At 44.7% G+C, this 22,393-nt stretch overlaps 1 protein-coding gene across 3 annotated transcripts in view; it reads right to left on the bottom strand.

Moving 5' to 3' along the window:
- The window catches only part of MIA3 (MIA SH3 domain ER export factor 3), a 55,947-nt gene extending 38,957 nt beyond the window's left edge, over positions 1-16,990 (bottom strand). For all 3 annotated transcript variants that reach the window (XM_068986506.1, XM_068986507.1, XM_068986508.1), the window contains exons 1-6: positions 16,858-16,990; positions 13,870-14,003; positions 9,834-9,920; positions 4,708-7,510; positions 3,186-3,347; positions 662-807 (exon numbers count right to left, since the gene is read on the bottom strand). In XM_068986506.1, the coding sequence (XP_068842607.1) occupies positions 662-807; positions 3,186-3,347; positions 4,708-7,510; positions 9,834-9,920; positions 13,870-14,003; positions 16,858-16,990 (3,465 nt within the window). The remainder of the gene's footprint in view (positions 1-661; positions 808-3,185; positions 3,348-4,707; positions 7,511-9,833; positions 9,921-13,869; positions 14,004-16,857) is intronic.
- Between the last annotated feature and the right edge of the window lie 5,403 nt (positions 16,991-22,393).

Raw genomic sequence — 22,393 nt, 5'->3', positions numbered from 1 at the left:
AAGAACAAATATGACTATACTTATTTCCTGCTTAAAACCTTCAAAGGATCTCTATCTCACAACCTACCATGACATACAACCTCCTGTACCTGAGCCCATCTCCCTCCACAAGACCACACACGCCCCTCCAAGTAACCTTTTCTTCATGTCCCATTTCTCCAAACATACTGCTTCTGTGTGACTGTGCACTCCACCCATCCACCTCCCCAGCCCTATTCAACAACAAATTACACATCAAACTACACGGATCCTACAACTCGGCTCAGAAGATGTCTCAGCTAACTTCTGACCTCCTCTGCCTGTCCTCCCACCTCAGTGAATCAATTTAACATACTCTCACACCATCAGGTAAATACGTCTCTTCTTCCCCATATCATATTGTGTTTCAAGTGAATTTCATTTTCTCTGTTAGACCAAAAGATCCCTGAGGGCAGAAGATGTGTGCAGATACCCAGCACTGGCCGCCAACGTATCTCCAAGTGCTGAGCTGAACTAAGAACCCACCACCATCACACACCTGTGGCTTATTTCAGAGGCTGCCTTCAAAGGTGTAGGAGTAATTTTCATAAGTACATTTTAAATTCTTCATCTCATGCTTAAAATCAACTTAAAAACGGTAATAATTAACATTCTATTTGAAGAAATTACATGTCAAACTTACCGTCTTAGTTAAATGAAACATGAGTGAGTATATGAAGAGAATTGCATTTTCCAGAGGCGTGACACTTGCTGGTTCTTCAGTATTTGTTGCCAGCTGCTTTTGGGCATCAACAACATCAACAGGAGTGCCTTCTGGTGTAATTATCCCTAAAGTTGAAGGAGAAAGCAAATATTTTATTTAAGCTTCAGAATAAGTTTCGTTTCTCTTCATTTTAAATATTTATCAAGTGCCCGTTGAATATTAGTCTCTGCTTGGATATGTGCTTCTCATGAAGATGATTATATATTTTTTAAAAAATGTCAGAACCCCCATTAGAGCCATCACATCCTCAATTATAAAATGAACACTATTTCCGACCCAATCTACCTGCCAGCAATCCCTCCATCACATCCCCGGCAATGCAACTGCTGTCTGAATAATACAGACTCACGGGGATTGAGGAACAGAGAATTTTATGCTTTTCCTATAGACACACTATCACATTTAACAAACTTTTATCTAGTGCTGGTGACGCACTGTATTAGAAACTTCAGGCAATGAGAAAGAGAAGAGTGTCAGTTTGCAAATTTGCACCCATGCTCAGCACAGAATCTGGCACCTGGCAGGCACTGAATGCATGAATGACGGCTACACAAGGGAGGACGGCAAACACCAAGAGACGAGAGGGAACTGCTTACAGGTAGGGGCCTGGTGTAGCTCTGCAAAAGAGGTCGAATTCTACCTCTGCCTGGAAGGATCTCTACATGAGGTGGTGGTAGGGAAGGAAATTCAGGAGTTTGGGGGGCCTGGGGTGTTTCTTATAAACAGCCAGGAGTCCAAGAAGTAACTAATGAGAAGCAGGATTAGCTGCCACGCAGATGTCTTCCAACCCTAAGACTCCACTGCTACTGACCTATGAATCTGACCACTGGTGAAGTTTTCCCAAGCAGGTCAGCACCTCATCTGAGATGCATGAAGGGAGATTTGGGAAGATCATCTTCTAAAGAAGGGGATGGCAACCCACTCCAGTATTCTTGCCTGGAGAATCCCAGACACAGAGGAGCCTGGTGGGCTACAGTCCCTGGGGTTGCAGAGAATCGGACACGAATGAGCGACCGGCACTTTCACTTTCACAGTTCAGCCTCTAAAGGAAGCTGTCACTCTGCGGTGCGACTTAAAGGATGAGGCAAGACATCTGCTTTTAATTCTGCAAGCAAAATCTTTCCTAAACCTGAACATTTTTGAACAAGAGGGTATCAAGTTTATCGGTATGTGACTTATTCTCAACAAGGAGAACACTTTTGAGTTACAAGAGTTTAGAAGTACAGAGTATTGTATATGAACGCAATATCCTCTGGAACACAAGAGACCCCTGATATGCCATTTCTTCTCAAATTAGCTGAATTCCTCTTCCTTCTGTGACCTCTCCTATATTTTGAAGGGCTGAGGTGGTCAGGAAGGCAGCCCAGTGCTGCTAGGCCTGTGCTATCATAGGGTAAGACTCTACCTATGGTTAGAGACCACAACCTCTAAAAACACAAAACAGTAATGATGTTGTATCACAATACTGGATAGACAAAATAACACAAATCGGCTGTTCTTCTGATTTATCAGTAAAATGAGTGAGCTACACAAAAATTAGAACGCTGTTGATACTAATACTGGGGTTGCATTTTTAAAAACCTTGTTTTGGACGGGAGGTGGGAGGGAGGGGACATATGTATACCTATGGCTGATTCATATTGATGTATGGCAGAAACCAACACAACAGTGTAATTATCCTCCAATTAAAAATAAATGAATTAAAAAAAAATCTTTATTTTGAAAACAACTTTCTCAATCCAAATGAAATCTGCCACTGTCCCACTGGATGTTTACCGTGCTCGGTGATTAAGCACTGATACTATTCCCAAGGTTCTGCCTCCACTGGACTGTTACATCCGGCAAGGTTCTGCACTGTTTCCTCTAATCTTATTATAGTATAAGGATATCTAGATGTGAACATCCCCTTCACAGTTTTAAAAGTTTTACCATGACGAGGTAGCATATTAACAAAACACCTGAGCTACAATGTACTCTATTGGGAGTGGGGTGGAGGAGAGAACAGAGGGAAACAGAATTTGAGACACACAGCAATAGTTCTCAAACTTTAACTTCCAACGGGTCAGAATTCCCTGGAGGGATTGTTAAACAAGATCGCTGGTCTCCACGCCCAGAGTTTCCCCACTGTTGGTCTGGCTGAAAACTGCTGTTTTTGAGCATAAGACCTTTTAAGAATAGTATTTTAGATTTCCATTACTCGCATAAGCTAATGCCCGCCAAGCACTGGCTGGTAGATTTTATAGTCTCTGACCTGCTTGCTATTACTGATCTCCATCTGTCTTGACTCCTGCTTTTCTCTGCTAGTTCCAGGATTTCTTACTTTTTAAATGCATTTATGCCTGTGTTATGGTCCCCTCCATTTCCTACTTTTATCAACAAACTTCCTAGTAGGTCTTCTCTAGGACAGGCTTCTACTTTGTAAAGAAAAATTAGCAAGTGTTACCTGGGTCTCCATCTTCCTCTGTTTGCGGCTTCTGGGTGACTCCTGAGGTACCCATGTCCCTGGTCATGGGTTGAGCCAAATGGCCGGGCTCTTTGGGAATCTGCATCAGAGGAACTTCCGTGTGCTCCTGTGGGAAGTTCTCCTCCAGTGGTGGCTGTGGGTCTACAGGAGAGAAGAACATATTGGGCTGGCAAAGATCAATGACAAGTTCCCCTCCAGCACACAACTCCGTGGCCCCCCACCCTGCCCTCCATGTGCTGGCACCCCACAGGGCAAAACTGGGCAAGGAAAGAAGAGTTTCAGTTGCTTTTCTCTCACATCATGAATATCTAATCTACATGATAAAATTCATGGAGAAACCCTGATCCCAAAGCATTTCATAAATATCTTTCCTGTAGGGACTTCAATGAACCTAACTTCCCTTGGCAAACCAACATATGCCCACACAGAAAAATGTGGAAAAGGGAATTCTAGTCAAGAGCAGAAATAGGAAACATCGACTCCACAAGGAAGAAACAGGATCTCCTCCACACAGAAGCAGGCTTGCTTCACAGAGCTGGCACAGGGAAGGGCGTGACATGCAAAGGCAGCTCGCCGAGGTGCATTTCAGATCTCTTCAAAGTATACCTAAGAGTCTGTATACCTTCCATCTCAGAAGTATGGGGACAGGGGAAAGAGCATGGAGCTAGGAATCAACTCTTCTAGGGTGCTGCCTCAGGGTCGGTCCAGTCGCTCTTTACAGAATGGCTTCTACGTCAAGTGCTGTGTTAGGAGGCTCTGCATCCTGGTTCCGTTCCTTGGTTGGAATGGAATCTGAATGCAAGAACTCAAGGGCTTGGTAGAATTTAACTGACCAAAGTGCCTGCCTTAACAGAGCAGGGAAGAACATGGCATCCACTGAAGATGAAAGCTGGGCAGGGGGGAAGTGCAGTAGTTAAGACTCTGCATTTCCGCTGCAGGGGGCTTGGGTTCGATCCCTGGTCAGGGAACTAAGATCTTGCACGTCGCTCAGTGTGGCCAAAAAACAAAACCAACCAACCAACCAAACACTTTCTTAAGAAAAAAAAAAAAAGAAGAAGAATGTTAGAGGGCATGAACTCAGGCAAGGCATCGAGTTAAAAGTTAATGCCAGTCCATCCCTGGACAGACAGCAGTTATTTCATGATGAAGAAAATGTGTTCAAAAAGCGCTTTCATGAAATTGGTAATCTGTCACCAGGTCTACTTTGTACACCATTTTCTTGCTCGAGTCTTTTTCTTTTTATAAAGTTTCCTGCAGAGGATGCTACCGGTCTCGACTGTCTAAGTGAAAAGTGGATCAAGAAATATTTATCTATACTCCAGCCTAAAGAGAGAAGGTAGGCAGGGCCGTGTGGACATCCCTGCATTGCCCCTCACCTCTGGGCACATTGGGACCCGTGGAGAGAGCTTCAAAGATCAGGCACGAGGCACTTCAGCAGCCCCAGGGCCCCCATGCCTATTTCTCAAGCCCAACCCTTCAAGGCCACAGCTAGGTACCTCACCTTCCGCTGGTCCATCCCAGCCTCCCTCTACAGGCTGTGCCGCTGCCGGGGGAGCAGTCTCCTCCACTGTGGAGTGTTTGTACCTGACGAAATAGATCAGGTCTTGAACGTCATCGAGCACTGCAGCCTCCTCAAACATGCTACTGTCCTTTGTTTCCAGGTCTCTGTTTTCCGTCGCGTGAGCATCGAGCATGGTCTCTGCCTCCGTCAGAATGTGTGACTCCCAAGCACGAAAGACCTTATCAAGGACTTTCTCCATGTTATAGGGCAGGCTCTCATGCTGCGCTGACTTCAGCTTGGATGACATGTCCTGGAACATGGCTTCCAGCTTGTGGATGTCAAAGTACTTTTGGAATCGCTGCAGAGACTGCTGATTTTTAAAGAAGCTGCTGATTATGGGCAAGTCCTCCGAATGGAGACTCTCCTCAGGCTGCACGGGGGCATGTGGAGCCCAGGGGAACGGGTCATCATCATGGTCCTCAGAAGCAGACCCCTGGCTCCCCGGGTCCATGAATTTCTCTTCATCCTTGTCATCCTCTTTCGAGGGTTCTACCCCAGGCTTCTCTGTGAGCCCTGAGGTCTTTGGGTGGCCCTCATGGTTGTCTTCTTTAAGATAATCAGGATCTTTCTTCTGAGACGCTTCCCCTAGCTCTGGAGTCTGATTTTCTTTCTTGCCAGCAAAGTCACTTCCTTCAGAGGGTCTCTGTACCTTCTGATGCACAGGCGAGCTTCCTTTTTCCTCCACCGGGCCACCTGGGTCCCTGCCCAGACTGTCTACCCCTTTACCTGCAGTCTCATTTGTTCTTTCATTTTCCGACATATGACTAGTTTCTTCTTTGTTTTTTTCAGTTTCTGGATCAGTCTTAATGGCACCTGAAACAGGTTTTTCAGGGTTTTGCAGGTCAACATCTAACCTCTTATTCTGAATCTCAGGGCTTTTTTCTTTAGACTGCTTTGCACTTAGAGCATTTTCATCCTCCAGGAGTTCTTCAGAGCTGTAATCTTCATCTTCTGGGTTTGGTTCTTTTGGGTGGAAGCCTCGTCCTTCTGTGCTATCGGTTAGGCCTGTTTTTCCTACTTCCTGCCCTTCATCCGAGGCATCCTTGGTGACCCTGGTGACCTCTTCCTCAGAGAGCTTTCTCTTCTCGCTCACTTGCTTATTAACTGTGGCAGCCACACCTCCTTGTTGCCAAGAAAGATTTCTTTCCAGAATGGGACCCTCTTCTTCCAGGCCTCCTGGCAAGCCCATGTCATCTGGAGAGGAGAACCTAGTCTGATTTTGAAGTTTAAGAAGCCGATCCTTTATAAGTTCTGCGCTTGGATGCTCCCCTGAAAGCACATGTGGTTTAGGTCCACTTATTGAACCGTCTACTTCCCCCGTGCTGTCTTTGGAAGCATTTCGCTGATGATCACCCAAGGGTGCTGCCACACCCACAGATTCCTGTCCCGTCTTTCCTTCATCCCCTTGATTCCCGGCTGCTTTTGCTTGCGGGACTGAGTCACTCTCTGAGGCACCTTCCAAACTCCGCCCTGAGGGCTTTTCTTCAGGAAGCATTTCTTTTGAGATGTGAACGGCTGCTCCTTTCAGGTCATTCTCTTGGTTAGCAAAGGCTGATTTTAATGTTTCTGTGCTTTTTTCAGCAGCTGGTGGAGAGCTGAGGTGGCCACTCTGAGAAGACCCGTGCACAGTCTGGTGGTCTTCCGTCTCGTCCTCTAGCCCTACCTCGTGCTGCACCCAGTCCCTCTTGGGTTCCTCAACTTTCCACCCCTTGCCTTTCATGTGAAGTCCTGCGCCCACTTCTGGGTCGTTGTCACTGTCTGCTTTGCGGACTTCTACATTCACAAGGCTGTCTGCTGCCTTTTCAGGGTCAGTATGATCTCCTGGTCGTGGTTTCCCCAATCTGCTATCCATGACTAATGGGTCACCCTCTTCCTTTGAATCGGAACTCTCTACATCTGTGTCCGCGTTTTCTTCCCCTTCCATAACATCAGAGAAGATAGTATCTTCCCGGGGTTTTGGTATCTTTTCATCACCCTTTTTGATGCCTGGGGGCTGAGTTTCCTCAACTTTATGCTCTCCCTTTGAATTCTGCTCTTTCTCTGTTGGGTGTTTCTCAACTCTGGAGTGCCCTGGAGTTTTCGTATCTTCTCCGTCTGTAAAGGTTAGCAACGGCAGCTCATCGAAGTCTTCCTTATTCTCCTCTTCTTCCTTTCCCACTGTGTAATACTCAGGATCCAAATCCTCAACAAAATCGTCCTCTAATGAAGTAACAAGTCTGGTCGTCTCATCATCAGATACAAGTGCGTCGGCAGTTGACCCAAATTTGGTTTTCAAGTCCAGAGTCATTTCTGTTTTCAAAAGTTTATAAGCATCGATCTTCTCCTGCTCGTGCGAGACCTGAGAACTATTGCTGCTTCTGTTGTTTTCGCTTTCTGGCACTTTTAACTTATCTTGCAGCATTTCTCCAAAAGATTCGAATGAAGTTCGCTCTCCCTGAGCATGACCTGTTTGACTGTTTACCTGGGGGTGGCTCTTCTGAGCCTCAGATCTTTCCCTGAGTTCGGCAGTGTTTTCTGAGAATACATTTTCACTTTCCTCTGAGTTGGCTTCTCCTGGCTCAGGTTCAGCGTCACTTTCATTAGATGCTTCAGGAGGTTCTTCCACATGCTGAGCAGTTTTTTTTTTAACTTCTTCAGAATCTTCAGTGGCAGAATCATACAATTCCAAAAACCCTAAAAGTTCTTCGACATTATAATTATCAAAATCATCTCTTCCCCCATCAAAACAAACGAAATCTGTCTCCTGCAAGGCAAAGAAAAACATTAGTGGGTCACTAACCAAGTGTCACAAGAACAAGTGCTTGCCCACGCTAATGACAGAGATGACTGCAAATTCATGTTTGGCCCTGGAGGGGCTTTTGTGCCAACCCTGGGGAGTCAGGAGATAGAAGGATAGACCCCCATCTTTCCCTTGGCTTCGTATTTCCATGAGGAAGGGCTCCTACCCGAGTGATGTTCCTGGCTTCCCTTCATTCTCTTTTTCCCTGAGGAGGAATGACTCATGTGGCTGGTGGGTTTGTCCTGCACCACCCCTGTTCTCTGCTTGGGCCTGGCTGGAGGGAACACACACCCTCTCTTCCGTGCTGTCAGTTTTATAAGGGACAGTCCACTAGGAGAGCCCCCTGGTTGGCTAGCTCTGCATGTGGCTGGTAAGTCTGTCTCATTCTAGACTGCCATATTCAAAAGCCCATTAATTTCTGCACACTTGAGCTGTGTTCTCCCAAAAGTTTTATCAGTAAGAGATGGTGACATCCTGGTGTCCATCTACCTGCCTGCTGGGTTTCTCAGTTTGTTCTGAGTACAAGTAGGGAATAGTAGGGCATCATTTATTGGTCCTCCCCCCCTTCCTGCATTTATACCTGATGCTCTGGGAATTTACCCCATAATAGTTTGTCCAGAAGAAACTGGAAGACCACCCAGCATCTCCATCATCCTCCCCTCTAGGCTGTACTTTCCTGCTTCCCTAGCTGGAAACAGGCAGTACCACCTTGCTGACAGGCTCTCGGTCTACAGCAGATTCCTGACTTATACTTTCCTTGGACTGGGAAAGTTAAATCAGCTTAAGAAGCATCTTACTGAAATACAAGTGCAGGGGAAGTAAAAATATCGAGAGACAAAGAACGGTGTCAAGGGGCTCCCACTTAACCATCACAAGTACGGCTTGAAGACAAGATTCAGTGAGGGATACACCCTACTCTAAATCAGGGTTCTGATTAGGTGTCAAAGAGATCTGCTTTCAGACTACCCATAAACCTAATACTTTTTTTTAACCTCTGCTAGTAAACAAATTGACATAAAAGGGGTCATTAAACAGAGGGAAAAGTTTAAAAACCAACAAAGATAATTTCCTTCCCCTAACTAAACTCTCACAGTCCTTGGAGAGACCGGACAAGTGTGGCAGGAGCGAATGATTCCTCTGCTCACCACGTGCCTTTCTAAGCCATTTCTTCATGTTGAGGGAAGCATGGAGTGAGAGGTGTGACAAGAAGGCGGACTCCCCAACAAATGAGGTCTCTATGACCCACGAGCTGCTGTCTAGCGTGTATTTCCCTCCCAGCAGTATCCTCATTAGGAGCAAGGACTAACAGGCAGTCAGGCTGATTTTATGACCCTTGGGAAGACAAAAAGTTTCGAGAATAGCGATGGCTCTGTGACTTCATCTATGCAGCAGAGCTCAGCTGATACATGCCCCAGGCCAGCAGTCTGCACGCTCTCACAGCGACTCCAAAGAGTTGCTAGATTTCTGTTTGAAGGTGGGTTTCAATTCTCATTAATTTTAAAACTCCAGAAAATAATCAGCTGGAGTGAGGATCCTAGAACACAAAATCCTTGTCACCACAAAGCTCCTTAAGTTAGTGCACCTGGATGAATGCTTTCCAGACTGCGCAGTCAGGACCTTGCAGATTCGAGGCTGCACCTTGTGTGAAACACTCAGGTTCCCTTTTCCAGAATCTATCCCATGACTCTAATCCCTTAAATCATTAAAGGGTCCAAAAGAAAACCTTATGGCCTAATATATAATTTAGGGTTTGATTAATTTAACCTGATTTCTATATACTTGAAATGTCTAAAGGCTATTCAATGAGTATTGAGACAACTTCTCATCTTGCTTGAAGCAAAAAAAAAAAAAAAATTACTTCTGGTAATTTGAAGTAAAAAATTATTTACTTCCTAAATTTAATAACTAAATACAAAGATACTGAATTCTTCATTTTTTTCTCATATCAAGCAGCAAATAAAAATCCTGAATAAGTATACACAGCCTTGTACAAGAACACCTGCTTCAATGTAGAACTATCAGATTCTGATACAAAGTCTCCCATAAATTCTTTTCAAACTTCTCTTTTCTTTAAAGACAGTCTGATAAATTAAAATCTGATACATAGATGTTAACTTGTTTTTCCTTTTTTGATCAAAACACATTCAAAATTAGTTAATTAAGTGTAACCCTAACCCCAACACTAATTTTTTTATGACTGTATTCAAAATTAGTTAATTAGGTGTAATTGGTGAATTTATAAGTCAATTTATAACTGAGAACAACAACAACAGAATCCACAACTTACATCTGTTGGAACTTGCAGCTCTTCTTGAGTATATTCATGGACTACTTGGATTAAATCCTTTGGAAAATATCCAAAAGTACGCCCAACCTACATTAAAAAACAGCAGAAGAAATGAGTATCAATCAAAATTCTGTATAAGAAACATAAACGAGAGACTTCTCAGTAGTGAGAGGAAACATACAGACAGGTAGATATAACCACAAGAGATAGATAGTTGCTATTATGAGGTTATTATTCCAATATAAATTTAGTACAGAATGTTGTAAGGACAACTTTTCTAAAACCACTGAAATTTTTCTTTCAATATTCAGCCTAATTCTAACCACAGGGCACATACAGTGAGATTTCTGAAATAGCTAGAAGATCTGTACAAGAGAAAGTTAGTGTATATTATGCGATTAAAACTATGTAAATAAAAGTTGGCTAGAAACAATTCCAAATACCCTCCAACAAGAATTTATCTGTACATTTCACAGCATCACTCATAAACCAGGTCTTAGACATATTAATAAGCAAAAAAAATACATTTCTGAAATGCACGACCAATACAACAAAAGGCAAATATTGACTGGTACCATGGGCTGCACTAGCTTTTTCCAAACTAGATTTTCAAGTTTTGTGGGAGAAAATAAAATTCATACTAATCTACACTGCAAGCTTAGTTTCATGCAAGTAAAGATAGAAGATAATCCCATTTATCTACAGCACTAACAGCTTTCCCAACAAGAATACTGGGTTGGGTTGCCGTTTCCTTCTCCAGGGGGTCTTCCTGACCCAGGGATTGAACCACCCGGATCTCTTGCATTACAGATAGCCTCTTGACTGCGCCACCAAGGAGAACTAAAAGGTATTATCATCAATATATTGTGTGTCCTCTTGAGAAACACACACTGTCTTTTACTAACTATAGTCTGAAAGGGAGTAGCAGATCTCTTCCCAATCAATAGAGGAGGAGGCTGACATGCAGATCAAATGCACAGAAAGAAAAAAAAAGAGGGTATCTTATCACTAACTCCTAAAATACCCGCATTATGAGAGCTTTTGTTATATCTGGCAACTCTGTGAAAGCCAGTTTTACAAGAACACTGCCTTGAAGATTAGATAAGACAGTGCAATTTTACATTGCTACGCTGGCAGTTAAAGTATAAAATTCTAAAGAACCAAAAGAAAAAAAAAGCTGCAGAATGAAAACTAAGAAATAGAAACAAGAACCATCTTGAAAGCTCAGGAGACAGAGTTTTTAATCATGAAATGAGAGGGGAGGCTGAGGGAAAATACACTTTTTTCCTTCTCTGGAAAAGTTTATTAAGAGAATCTAGAAAAGGGAAAGAAATCAGAGCTATGTGGAGAAAGGAAATAAATTTATCTTGTGATCTTTGTCAACTGAGACCACAGGTCATAAAAAACTCCATATATTTTTACATCAAATAGGTCCCGTAGGTTTCTTAGGATCTGACAAAAAGACACAGAATCATAGGCCCTCATGATTGAAGGTAACTTTTATATCTAATCTTGCTTCCATTATCTCATCTCTGTTGATTTGATTTGGGAAAAGAATATTGTTTCAAGAGAACAAAATCTATATAAGCTACCCTTGGGACAAATGGAAACAAGTGCTGCTCCCTGAAAGGAAATATTCACAAGGAAAATGGGTAAGACACATGCCCCATTATAGAGTTTCTGACTTTACTAGAGCTAAGACAGTACACATTAACCACGATACAAGGCAGTAAAAGGAATGCCACACGAGCAGGGCAAACAAATCGCCACCTAAACGATTATTAGACAGCAAAGATCCCTTCTGGCTGAGAGCTGAGGGCAGGGCTTCCCTGCAAAGCCAGGGTCAGAGTCAGGCACCAGAAAGATCGGCAGGCTCTCTAGAAGTGAAAAGTCAAGTTCCCTTACCCACATGCTCCAATTTCACCACTTTATCAAAAATGGTATGGACTTGAAAAAAAAATTCCAAGAGTAAAGCCTATCAAGAAATTTCATGCAATAGACTTTAAAGGAACAAAACAGATTCCCTTCTGAATATGGTGATTGAACTGGTGTGTGTGTGTGTGTGTTAGTTGCTCAGTTGTGTACGACTCTTTGTGACTCTATGGATTGTAGCCTGCCTGGCTCCTCTGTCCATGCAATTCTCCAGGCAAGAACACTAGAGTGGGTAGCCTTTCCCCCCGACTCAGGGATCAAACCCAGATCTCCTGCACTGCAGGCAGATTCTTCAGCACTGAGCCATTCAACTGGGATTCTGCCTAAATAGAAAGGTTGTACCTGACCAGCTGGTCTTACTGGACTCCTCTGTAGGAATCTGGACCACCAGCAAAATAAATCTGTTTTTCCCAATAGGAGATTCTTAAGCTTTTCTTTCTGTTGTCTGATTTACAGAGAATGAAAACGTTCACTTTGGGGACTGAGTGTTTCTCTAAGTTTGGACAGTCCTTAGGGTATTCAGGACTCTTACTACTTTCAATAAATAATCAGGCAACACATCACACAGAAAGGAAAGGACAATAGCTCATAAGCCTCCCAATCAGGTCACTTCTAGTGAATCACCTCATTAAAAACATCAAAGCATGACAAAGTCGTTGATTTCCATGTCCGCCATCCCCACACCCACAGAGCTGGCTGGGAACAGACCTACTGGGAAGAACTTGTGGGAGCAAGTGTCCAAAGAGCAGGAAAAGGATGCCCCAGCAGTTGCAGGCAAAACAAACAAATAGGAAAGCACACAGCAAAAAGGACATTTTGCTTTTTTAACAGAAATGGCACACATGATTAGGTATGTTAACAGTTTAGAAAAAAATTCTTTTAAAAAATCAACTCTTTAACAGGAATGCCTGAAACACTGCTGCTGCTGCTGCTAAGTCACTTCAGTCGACTCTGTGCGACCCCATAGACGGCAGCCCACCAGGCTCCCCCGTCCCTGGAATTCTTCAGGCAAGAACACTGGAGTGGGTTGCCATTTCCTTCTCCAACGCTTGAAAGTGAAAAGCGAAAGTGAAGTCACTCAGTTGTGCCCAACTCCCAGCGACCCCATGGACTGCAGCCCACCAGGCTCCTCCATCCATGGGATTTTCCAGGCAAGAAAACTACCTTGCCTATATTTTACAGGATTAAGTCTAATGCTCACCAATCCTTCCTTTTTGAAACAATGAAGTTAAGAAGTTTCAAAGTGAAGTGAAGTTTCAGGTTTCACTATTGGTAACTACCAGTTTCTTTTCTGCATCTGTGAGACTGCTTCTGTTTTATTATATTTATTTGTCTTACTTTTTAGCTTCCACTTATAAGTGATAACGTACAGTATTTGTCTTTGCCCTATCCCTGGTGGTTCAGAGGGTAAAGCGTCTGCCTGCAGTGCGGGAGACCCAGGTTCAATCCCTGCGTCGGGAAGATCCCCTGGAGAAGGAAATGGCAACCCACTCCAGTACTCTTGCCTGGAAAATTCCATGGACAGAGAAGCCTGGTAGGATATAGTCCATGGGGTCACAAAGAGTCGGACACGACTGAGCAACTTCACTTTCACTTTATTTCACTAACACGACACCCTCCAATCCACCCACGTTGCAAATAGCAAGACTGCAGTCTTTTTATGAATGAATAATACTCTATTGTGACTAAATGGACATGAGTTTGAGTAAACTCCGGGAGTTGGCGATGGACAGGGAGGCCTGGCGAGCTGCAGTCCACGAGTTGCAAAGAGTCGGACACAACTGAGCGACTGAACCTAACTGAACTGAACTGAATACTGTGTATATATATACACACCACATCCTTATTTGCTATGTATGGAGCACTTGTGGCTGGTAAGGCCTGACTCTGAGGAGCAGCACCTGGAAGCAGTTCACTTCTGTTGGAGACCCTCTTCTGCACCAGGCCTGATGCCAGCAGGGGACACAGAACAAGCCCCTTTTTCCACAGTCAAGCAGAAGGGACAAGTTAACTCCATCAAAGACCCCAAGAAACTGTAGCTATTTAAATCTACAGCTAAACAAGTCAATAAAAAGGCAGAAAATTATGTCAAATTTTTACTTACACTTCCAGCCCAAACTTCAGGCGATCCCCCTGCCAGTTTATAGTAAACATATACAGAGTCTCCTTTTTTAAAATTCACAAAACGACAATCCGGGCCTGTAAAATCTTCTAGAGCCTCACCCCGGTACATTAGCACTGTATAGAAAGAGGGGGGAAAAAAAATGGGTATCAGGATTCAACTTTCAAATATTGATTTATCAGGAAACATAACAATCCACTGTAAACAACAATCAAGCTTCTCCATTACTCTCTGAAACCAATCAGCCTCAACTCATATGCTCAGAGCATCTATAGAGCTGTATCGTTATAAATCAGGACATCCCCCTGCAAGTAGGCAGGAAAGAGGTAAACTTGCCCCGTTTTCCTCTATGGATAATGGAAACAAAAAGCAATGCGTCCACTGCCACCCAGGGCTGGTCTTGAGTGAAACTCTTGGTTCCCTCTCTAACCATCTAGCTTTCAGTCTTTGCTGTTTCATAATTATAAAAAGCTTCACTTTGTAGTTGGGTAAATTCAAGCACAGATGTGACTAGTGTGAGCATGACTACATGCAGTGGTAACAGGTAACTGGGGAGAGCACCCAAGAACCCCCAAGAGGTCAATTAACTTGAACTAACCACTAAAAGGCCCTATCTTTAAATGGTTGGAACTGCTACTCTGTAACAGTAAACACCTTCCACTTCACTTGCAGTCAAGTTGCTCTGTCAGTATCTGGATAAATTAATGAGAGAGGATATCATACCCAATTATGGATCCAATCACATAAGATAATATCTTCTGAAATCATATAATGTTGAATATATCCAACATTAAGGAGGTTTATTTATTTCTATAAACAAAATCAAAAGTGGGCAAACAGGCTTTGTTTCTATAAGCAAAATCGTAGGTAGCAGGGACAAGCAAAACCATGAGAGCTGTCCAGTAGTTACCTTCAGTCTTAACATGCAGGACTTAAACTATATTCGATCTAGAAATTGATAGAAGCGGTATTTTTCTTTTTGTTGGCCAAATTCACACCTTCTCGTCAAATGAGATAACAAATGCAATTAAATAGCAGAGAAAGGGAAGGATGAAACGGAAATAACACTTGTTCTAAAAGCCAACTGGCAATAAGTAGCTTAAGATGTATCTTTACATACATATTTGAGGGACAAACACAGATTTAAAGGGGGTTATTTGGACTTTGAAGCTGATTATTTTAATACATGTCAGCATTCTAATTCAGATATAATTAGGTGAGAGGCAAAGTTGAAGGTGATGGACAATTTTTAAATTGATAGACTGGGGATCCTATCAGAATTGGAAAGAGGAAGATCACTGCAGAGGTATAATAATAAATCAGATGACAACATAATGCACTCTGTGGGGCAGCTATCTGAAAGGCACACAAGGACAGCTAACATGGACACACCTCACTAAACAAACACTTTATGTAAAACAACACGGGACCGGGCCTGCTCTAGCTGCTGGCTATTGCCTTTGGCTACACTTGTTGGACACACGCCATTTCTCCAATTACGTGACACCCATGGGCCCTTCTAACACCATGTCTCCATACTGATGAAGCATTAGAGATGTTATCATTTTCCAGATGACTGGTTTTGAGGTACCCAGTCAGGATAGTGTTTGAGCATAGCCAACACTGGCCATATCCAACACTGCTTCCTAATAACCTGGACTTACTCTGAGAAAACTGCAGAAAAAACTGATGAAGTTGCTCCACTTTTGTAGCATTTATTTACATCAGTCTCAGGGTTACCTCTAGGAATGGCTTAAACAGATCCAAGACTGCCTCCTTTCTTTCCCCTAATGATGTAGCAGTGCTCCGGTTCGTCCGATTGTGAAATTTGTTTTCGAATAACACTGATTTCAATCTAAATAGCTAAACTGTAGGCTTTGGCCTCAGAAGGAATGTTTTTCTATATGCACTGATTACAACACATGAACAACCTTGTGTTAAATGGTTGTCAGTAAGTTACAAGGTTATTTGAGACCACAACGATGATAGGGGCCCAAGGCAAACACACAGGAAGAGAGCCCAACAAGGTAACTGATCAAGGCTCAAGCTGGCTTGGATTTATAAAACCCCTGGGGTATTTATTATTTTCACTTTAACAATCTTCCTCCTCTGAGTCTGGGGATCTCTGGCCTTCTCACTACCCCCAGCCCACGCCGAATTCTCGGTTAGAGAACAATTCCGCTTCCTGCGCATTAGAGACGACTGGTACCAGAGGCTGAGACTGGCAGTGTCTCAGCCTCTTTCGAGAGACAAGATTTTGGCCTTCCCGATGCCCTTCCTTCCGGGCTATTTGCGGGAGCCTTCCAAGCACAGAAATGATAGGACTGAGGTAGAGCCGGGGAGGAGACCTTGGAACACACCGCATGCCTGGACTCCGGGCTCGTCCCAAACCTCAACTCCAATCCCTGTTGAAAAGGCGGTCCGAGCCCCGAATGTGACTGAAGCAGAGGGGCGAAGGGGCTGCGCCAGGGAGGTTTTTCCCAGCCCTAGCAACCTGCGGCAGGGAGGCCGCCCACCGAGTCCCGGCGCATCCGCCCCCGGACTGCACCCAGCGAGGACCCGGCGACGGGAGCAGGAAAGCGCTCGCCGGCAGCGCGCGGAGCCCGGGGCGCGCGGCGCGCAACCCCATCTCCCCTCGGAGCCGGGGCGAGCCGGGGGAGGGGACGTTGCGAGCGGCCCCCGGGGAGACCGGGGGCCACCTCCGAACCCCTCACACCATCCCCCGCCTCCGTCCGCGAAGGAAAAATGAAAGGCTGGCAACAAGTGGGAGGCAGAGACCCCCCACCGCCGCGGCCGGCTGGCCCGGGCGCCCGGAGAGCGGGAGCGGACAGCCGCGGGGACCCGGAGGTCGCCCTCCCCCACCGCCCGCGCTCCGCCCTCCCGGCCTGCGCCCCCCGGGTCGGCTTGCGGGGCGGCCGCGCTCCCGCCCCCGCGATGCCCGGGCGCCGCCGCCGCCCTCCCGGCACTCACTGCTGCATTCTTCGTCCGCGCAGAGTTTGAGCTGCGAGAAGCGCCGGCCGGGGTCCTGCTCCGGCTGGCCCGGCACCCGCCAAGGCGGCCCGAGCAGGAGCAGCCAGAAGAGCAGCGCCGGCGCCGCAGCCATGTTGTGGTCACCTCGCGGAGCCGGTGACGCGCAGGACGCGGCCGGGGCGGGCGCCGGCGGGCGGAGCGCGGGCCGCGGGGCGGGGCGCGCGGGCGGGGGCCGCGCGGCGGCGGGAGGGGCGGCGCCCGCCGGGCTGTGAGGCCGCGAGCGACACGTCAGCGCGGCCTCCGGGAGGGGACCGCGGGGGTCCCGGAGGAGGAGGACGCGCGCTCCCGCCTCCCTGCCGAGGCCTCCTCGTCGGGTGGCTGCCTTGGCAACCGGGACTCTCTCTTCTTCCTCGTCCAATCGCGAGCCTTTGCCTCGGTCCCTGCGTCGTCGACCCTCCGCGAGACTCCAGTCCTCGCTCACTCTGCTCTTCCACCTTGCAGCCCCCCACCCCGCGCCATCCCAACAGCAGGTCTTCTCTGACCCCTTTCTTGCAGCTCCCGTTTTCTGGTCCTTCTCAGTCTGGCTCATCATCACCTCCCCTTCGTGGTTTGATACTTCTTTTTCCTAACTACCAAATCCCACCCACGATTTTCCACTGCTAGTCTCCAGTTCGAGATTCCCTCTTCCGACACCCAGGAGTTTTGGGGGGCATCCCCATCCTGTGATCTCCTTATGGGAAAAGGAGGGGTCAATAGAATGATGGGTCGGTGATGTACATTAGAGCCTGTGGCCTGCTTGGCCTTTTTCTGCACCCCTCGTCCCCTAGCCCTGAGGGATGGAGGTGGGCAATGGGTCCCCATGCTGAGATCTTCAGATTCTGGGGGGGTTTATCCATAAGAAATTGAAAGTGTTAGTCGCTCAGTCGTGTCCGATTCTTTACGACCCCATAGAATGTAGCCCGCCAGCCTCCTCTGTCCAAGAAGGATACTGTCAAGGCAAGAATGCTGGGGTAGGTAGCCATTCCCTTCTCCAGGGGATCTTCCCCGCTGAGGGACAGAACCAGGGTCTTCTACATTGCAGGCAGATTCTTTACCGTCTGAGCCAGCAGAGAAGCTCGTATCCAGAAGGGGAGAATAATGTAATTCAATGCCAATATGTTGAAATTCCATTTTATGCTACCATTTTAGGCCAGACACTGGACAAAACACTAGTGTGGTGAAGGCAAACGTAGATCAACAGACAAGATATCAGGCCTTTGTCTAAAGAAGCCCACGATTCAGGAGAAACCAACTCACATCAAAACGACAAGGAGCCAAAGTTGTTAGGAAGGAAAAGCTAGTTAATAGCGGCTACCATTTGTTGAGTGTTTTCTTTATGTCCAGGTGGTATTCTAAAGTCCTTATAGGTATCAATGTGTTTAATCTTCACAATAATAGTAGGTCCTATTACTGCCTTCATTTTCAAGATGAAGATATTGCATTTGTCTATGACCATGGGCTTCTCTCTATAGTCTCCGCCAAGGCTAATCATCAACCAACCCCAAATGCCAATCAAACCCATTAATTAGTTTCCCAAACTGACTGGATTCCTTAAAAGCAAGAGGAAAGAATGTGGTCCATCTATGCAAACCATAATGTTGAATAAAGAAAAAGATGAGAAAGAGTTCACAGTTGTTTATCTACAGGGGCCATAAGATGTCCCACTGGTCCAGTGTTGTTCCCATGATGTCTGGAGAGACTATACAACAGATTAGGTAACTGTGGAAATAGTATTGTCATTAGGAGTTCTTCATTTCTTTTCTGCTATGTGCTTCTTTGCTTTAGAATCTTAGATTTGTTTATTAGGCATCCCCAACTTAATATGTTGAAACCCAAACTTCTTATTTTCTCTCTCAAGCCATGCTCCTTTCAATATTCCCTATCTCAACAACTGGTCATTTAATTCCATTTTCCAGATGTTCAAGTCAAAAACTTACAAACTATTCTGACTCCTCTTTGTCTCATACCCCAAGTCCAATCCATCAGATAATCCTGGGCACCCTTTATTTGAATTACTTTATTGAGGTATAGACAGACAGGCAGAGATTTACTCAGTTGTGTCCAACTCTTTGCAACCCCACAGACTGTAACCTTCCAGACTCCTCTGTCTGTGGAATTCTCTAGGCAAGAATACTGGAGTGGGTTGCCATTTCCTTCTCCAGGAGATCTTCCTGACCCATGGATAGAACCTGAGTCACCTGCATTGCAGGCAGATTCTTTGCCATCTCAGCCACCAGGGAAACCTGTTTGAGGTATAATTGACATACAGTAAATTGCACATATGTAAAGTGTACAATTGGGGCTTGCCATGTAACACTAGTGATAAAGAACCTGCCTGCCAAAGCAAGAGACATACGAGACTCGGGTTCAATCCCTGGGTCAGGAAGAAACCCTGGAAGAGGGCATGGCAACCCACTCCAGTATTATTGCCTGGAGAATCCCATGGACAGAGGAGCCTGGTGAGCTATAGTCCATGGGGTTGCAAAGAGTTTGACATGCTAAGTTTGCAACTTAGCATACACATGCATACAGAATCTACAACTGGATAAGTTTTGACATGTATACACTCCTGAGACCATCACCACAATCAAGGTAATAAACATATCCATCCCCCTGAAAAGAGTCCTCATGCTCACTTGCCGTCCCTCCCTCCCCTCTCCTGCCTGTCTCCAGACAGGCAGTGTTACTCTAGATTGATTTTTAGTTTCTAGAATTTGATATAAATGGGATGATACATTATGGGTTTTTTTTTTTTTTTGTCAGACTTCTTTCACTTAGCATAAGCATTTGAAAGATGCCCAGAATCTGACCACCTCCTATGTTAACACTGCAGGCCAAGCCACTGTCATCTCTCACCTGAAAGACTGCAATAGCCTTCTTACTCTTCTCCCTGCTTCTGCCCTGCTCTCCCAAAGTCTATTGTCTCAGTAGCAGTCAGAGCGATCATTCGATGATATAGATGTGGTCATGTCTCTCCTCTGCTCAAAATCTTCCTCTGGCTTTCCACTTCCAAATACAACACAGTGACTTTATTATGGTCTGCACTGCCTTCTTTGATCTGACCCTGCTCATCCCTTTTACTCCCACTTCCCAGCACTTTCTCCTGGCTCTGTTAGTTTCACTCAAACACACCAAGCCCACTCATACATGGGAGCATCTGCACTTGCAATTTCCCCTCAACCTGGAACAGTTCCCCTGAATAGTCTGCTGGCCAACTAGTTCCCTCACTTCATCAAGGGTTTGTATCAATAGCATATCTCATTAGAGATGCCTTCCCTGACCTGCCTAAGTAAATAAGAGCTCCCTCCTTATTATTAGCATGATTATCTAATCCATCTTACTGCTTTATTTTTCTTCAGAGCAGCTACCACCGGCTTTATGTTTGTTTACCTATTTGTCTGCCCCCCTACCCCAAATACAAGCTTCATGGAAGAAAGGAATTTGTCTGTTTTGTTCACTGTGTAACATAAGCCCCAAGGAAAATATCTGGAATATATGAGGCACTCAACCAATGATTTGATGAACTCATAATTCTTCACATATTATAAATATACTATACTATTTACCTACATGGAGCTTCCATATAGAGCCTGCCATCTTCTGTCTTCTCTTCAGCAGCACCCTCAACACTAGAAACAAACTGGGAATATATTTACTGTTGATTGAGGACGTATTTGTTGTGGAGGGAGTGAATGAAATTATACTGTACTCTCTTCCTGTATCCTACCAGAATATTAAAGCAGATAAAGAGGTCATTTTAACTTCTATTATTTCTATTTAGAGTGGTATTAATAACAATTCATTGGTGGGAAAAGCAAAATTTCAAAATGACCTCATTAAATATTACTTCATTAATAATTATTTTGATTTTCACATGTGCTTTTATATGAAGAGTGAGAGTGCTCCGTTGCTGAAGAACTGACTGCTTACTTTGTAGATTTTCTATAGATTTGATGTCTGCATTACTTTTTTTTTTTTTTACTATTATTATTACCTTAAAGAGATACTAACAATCTTGGTGGGTAATCAGAAAAAAAAAAAAATTTCTCTGCTGACCACAGTGAGAGCAGGAGTGGTAGTTCTTCCTGCTTGCATATATATAACTACAGTGGATGAATCAGCGTTCATTTTTAACTCATAGCATTTAAACACTGATGCTTGACATAAACTCTAATCCCAATTGTATTATTTTTTTTTAACACTTCAGATGGAATTTTCACTAAGTAAAGGCTGAGTAGCAGTCAAAAAATAAATGCAGTGACTTCCCTGGTAGTCCACTGGTTAAGGCTCCCCCTGCCAGTCTGGTGATGCAAGTTTGAATCTGGCTGGGGAACTCAGATCCCACACACCCCGGAACAACTGAGCCCGCGTGCTGCAGCTGCTGAGCCCGCGTGCCTCAGAGCCAACATGCCACAGCTAGATAGGCCCAGGGTCTGCAAGGAAAGCTCTCGAGTGGTACAGCCAAGACCTGGTGGAGCCAATTAAATAGATGTTTAATAAATAAATGAATGTGACCAGTTTTGTGGGGATTGGGCGTAAAGTATAAGGTATGGAGGGTCCCTGACCTTAAGAGAATTTGCATTCTGATTGAGAAAACTAGACAAGTACACCTGAAACAAACAGAAGACAGCATAATATCATCTATCACTGTAAGCCTCTCATGGTGCCTAACACTGCGAGGCTTACAGTGGAGGAACATCCAGAAGACCTAACATTGAAGTTATAAGAAATAATCCAGCCTATTCCCAATGATAAAACAAACCACTGAGTGGAGTGAATGGGATAAAACATTTCTTAAAGACTTATGGCTACCAGTCTAGATGGAGTAACAGGGACTAGATTTCCCTCCCTCTGTGCTTCAGTTAAATATCTAGAAAACTAGCAAAAATATATGAAATGATCATTTTTAGACATTGGACAACAAACACTACAGGATAGTGATCCCTAAAGTAAGGGGAACAAATGAAGAGAGTGCTATGATTATCCCAACTTACTCCCCAGATAAAGTTTCCAGGCCACAACCAGAAAAGGGGAAACTCAAGTGATCTCCTTGAGCTGAAGAGACAGATTTGAAAGTTAGGGGAGACAAACACAGCTGGAAGGCCTAAGAGAAGAGAACGGCATGGAGAAAAGAGAATTTTGCAGAGAGAGCTCGAGAGATCTGTAGAATGTTCCTCTCAAGTCTTCAACTGACTAATGATGAGGAACTGCACGTGAGGAACTGCCTTAGGCCAGGGAAGAATCACCAGAGAGGATAGGAAGAACAATTACTGGCATAGAGCATAGTTTGTATTTTCACTAGCCAGAGTGGAAAACCTATGATTCAATGCATCGGGTAGATTACTCAATAAAGAAGAATCGGCCTAAGATCTAAAGCTACTCTTATTCTACCTAACAAGGCTTGAAAACAAGTCTTAAAAAGATCAAACTGTTTCCAAGGAAATTAACTGCATTTCAAAGAACAGAGCTCAACGTTATTTAAAATAGTAAAAAAATA

Source organism: Capricornis sumatraensis, chromosome 14, assembly GCF_032405125.1.
Source record: "Capricornis sumatraensis isolate serow.1 chromosome 14, serow.2, whole genome shotgun sequence".
In the NCBI taxonomy this organism is placed as follows: Eukaryota; Metazoa; Chordata; class Mammalia; order Artiodactyla; family Bovidae; genus Capricornis; species Capricornis sumatraensis.
The sequence above is the reverse complement of the archived record's forward strand: the minus strand, read 5'-3'. Positions and strand labels throughout refer to the sequence as shown.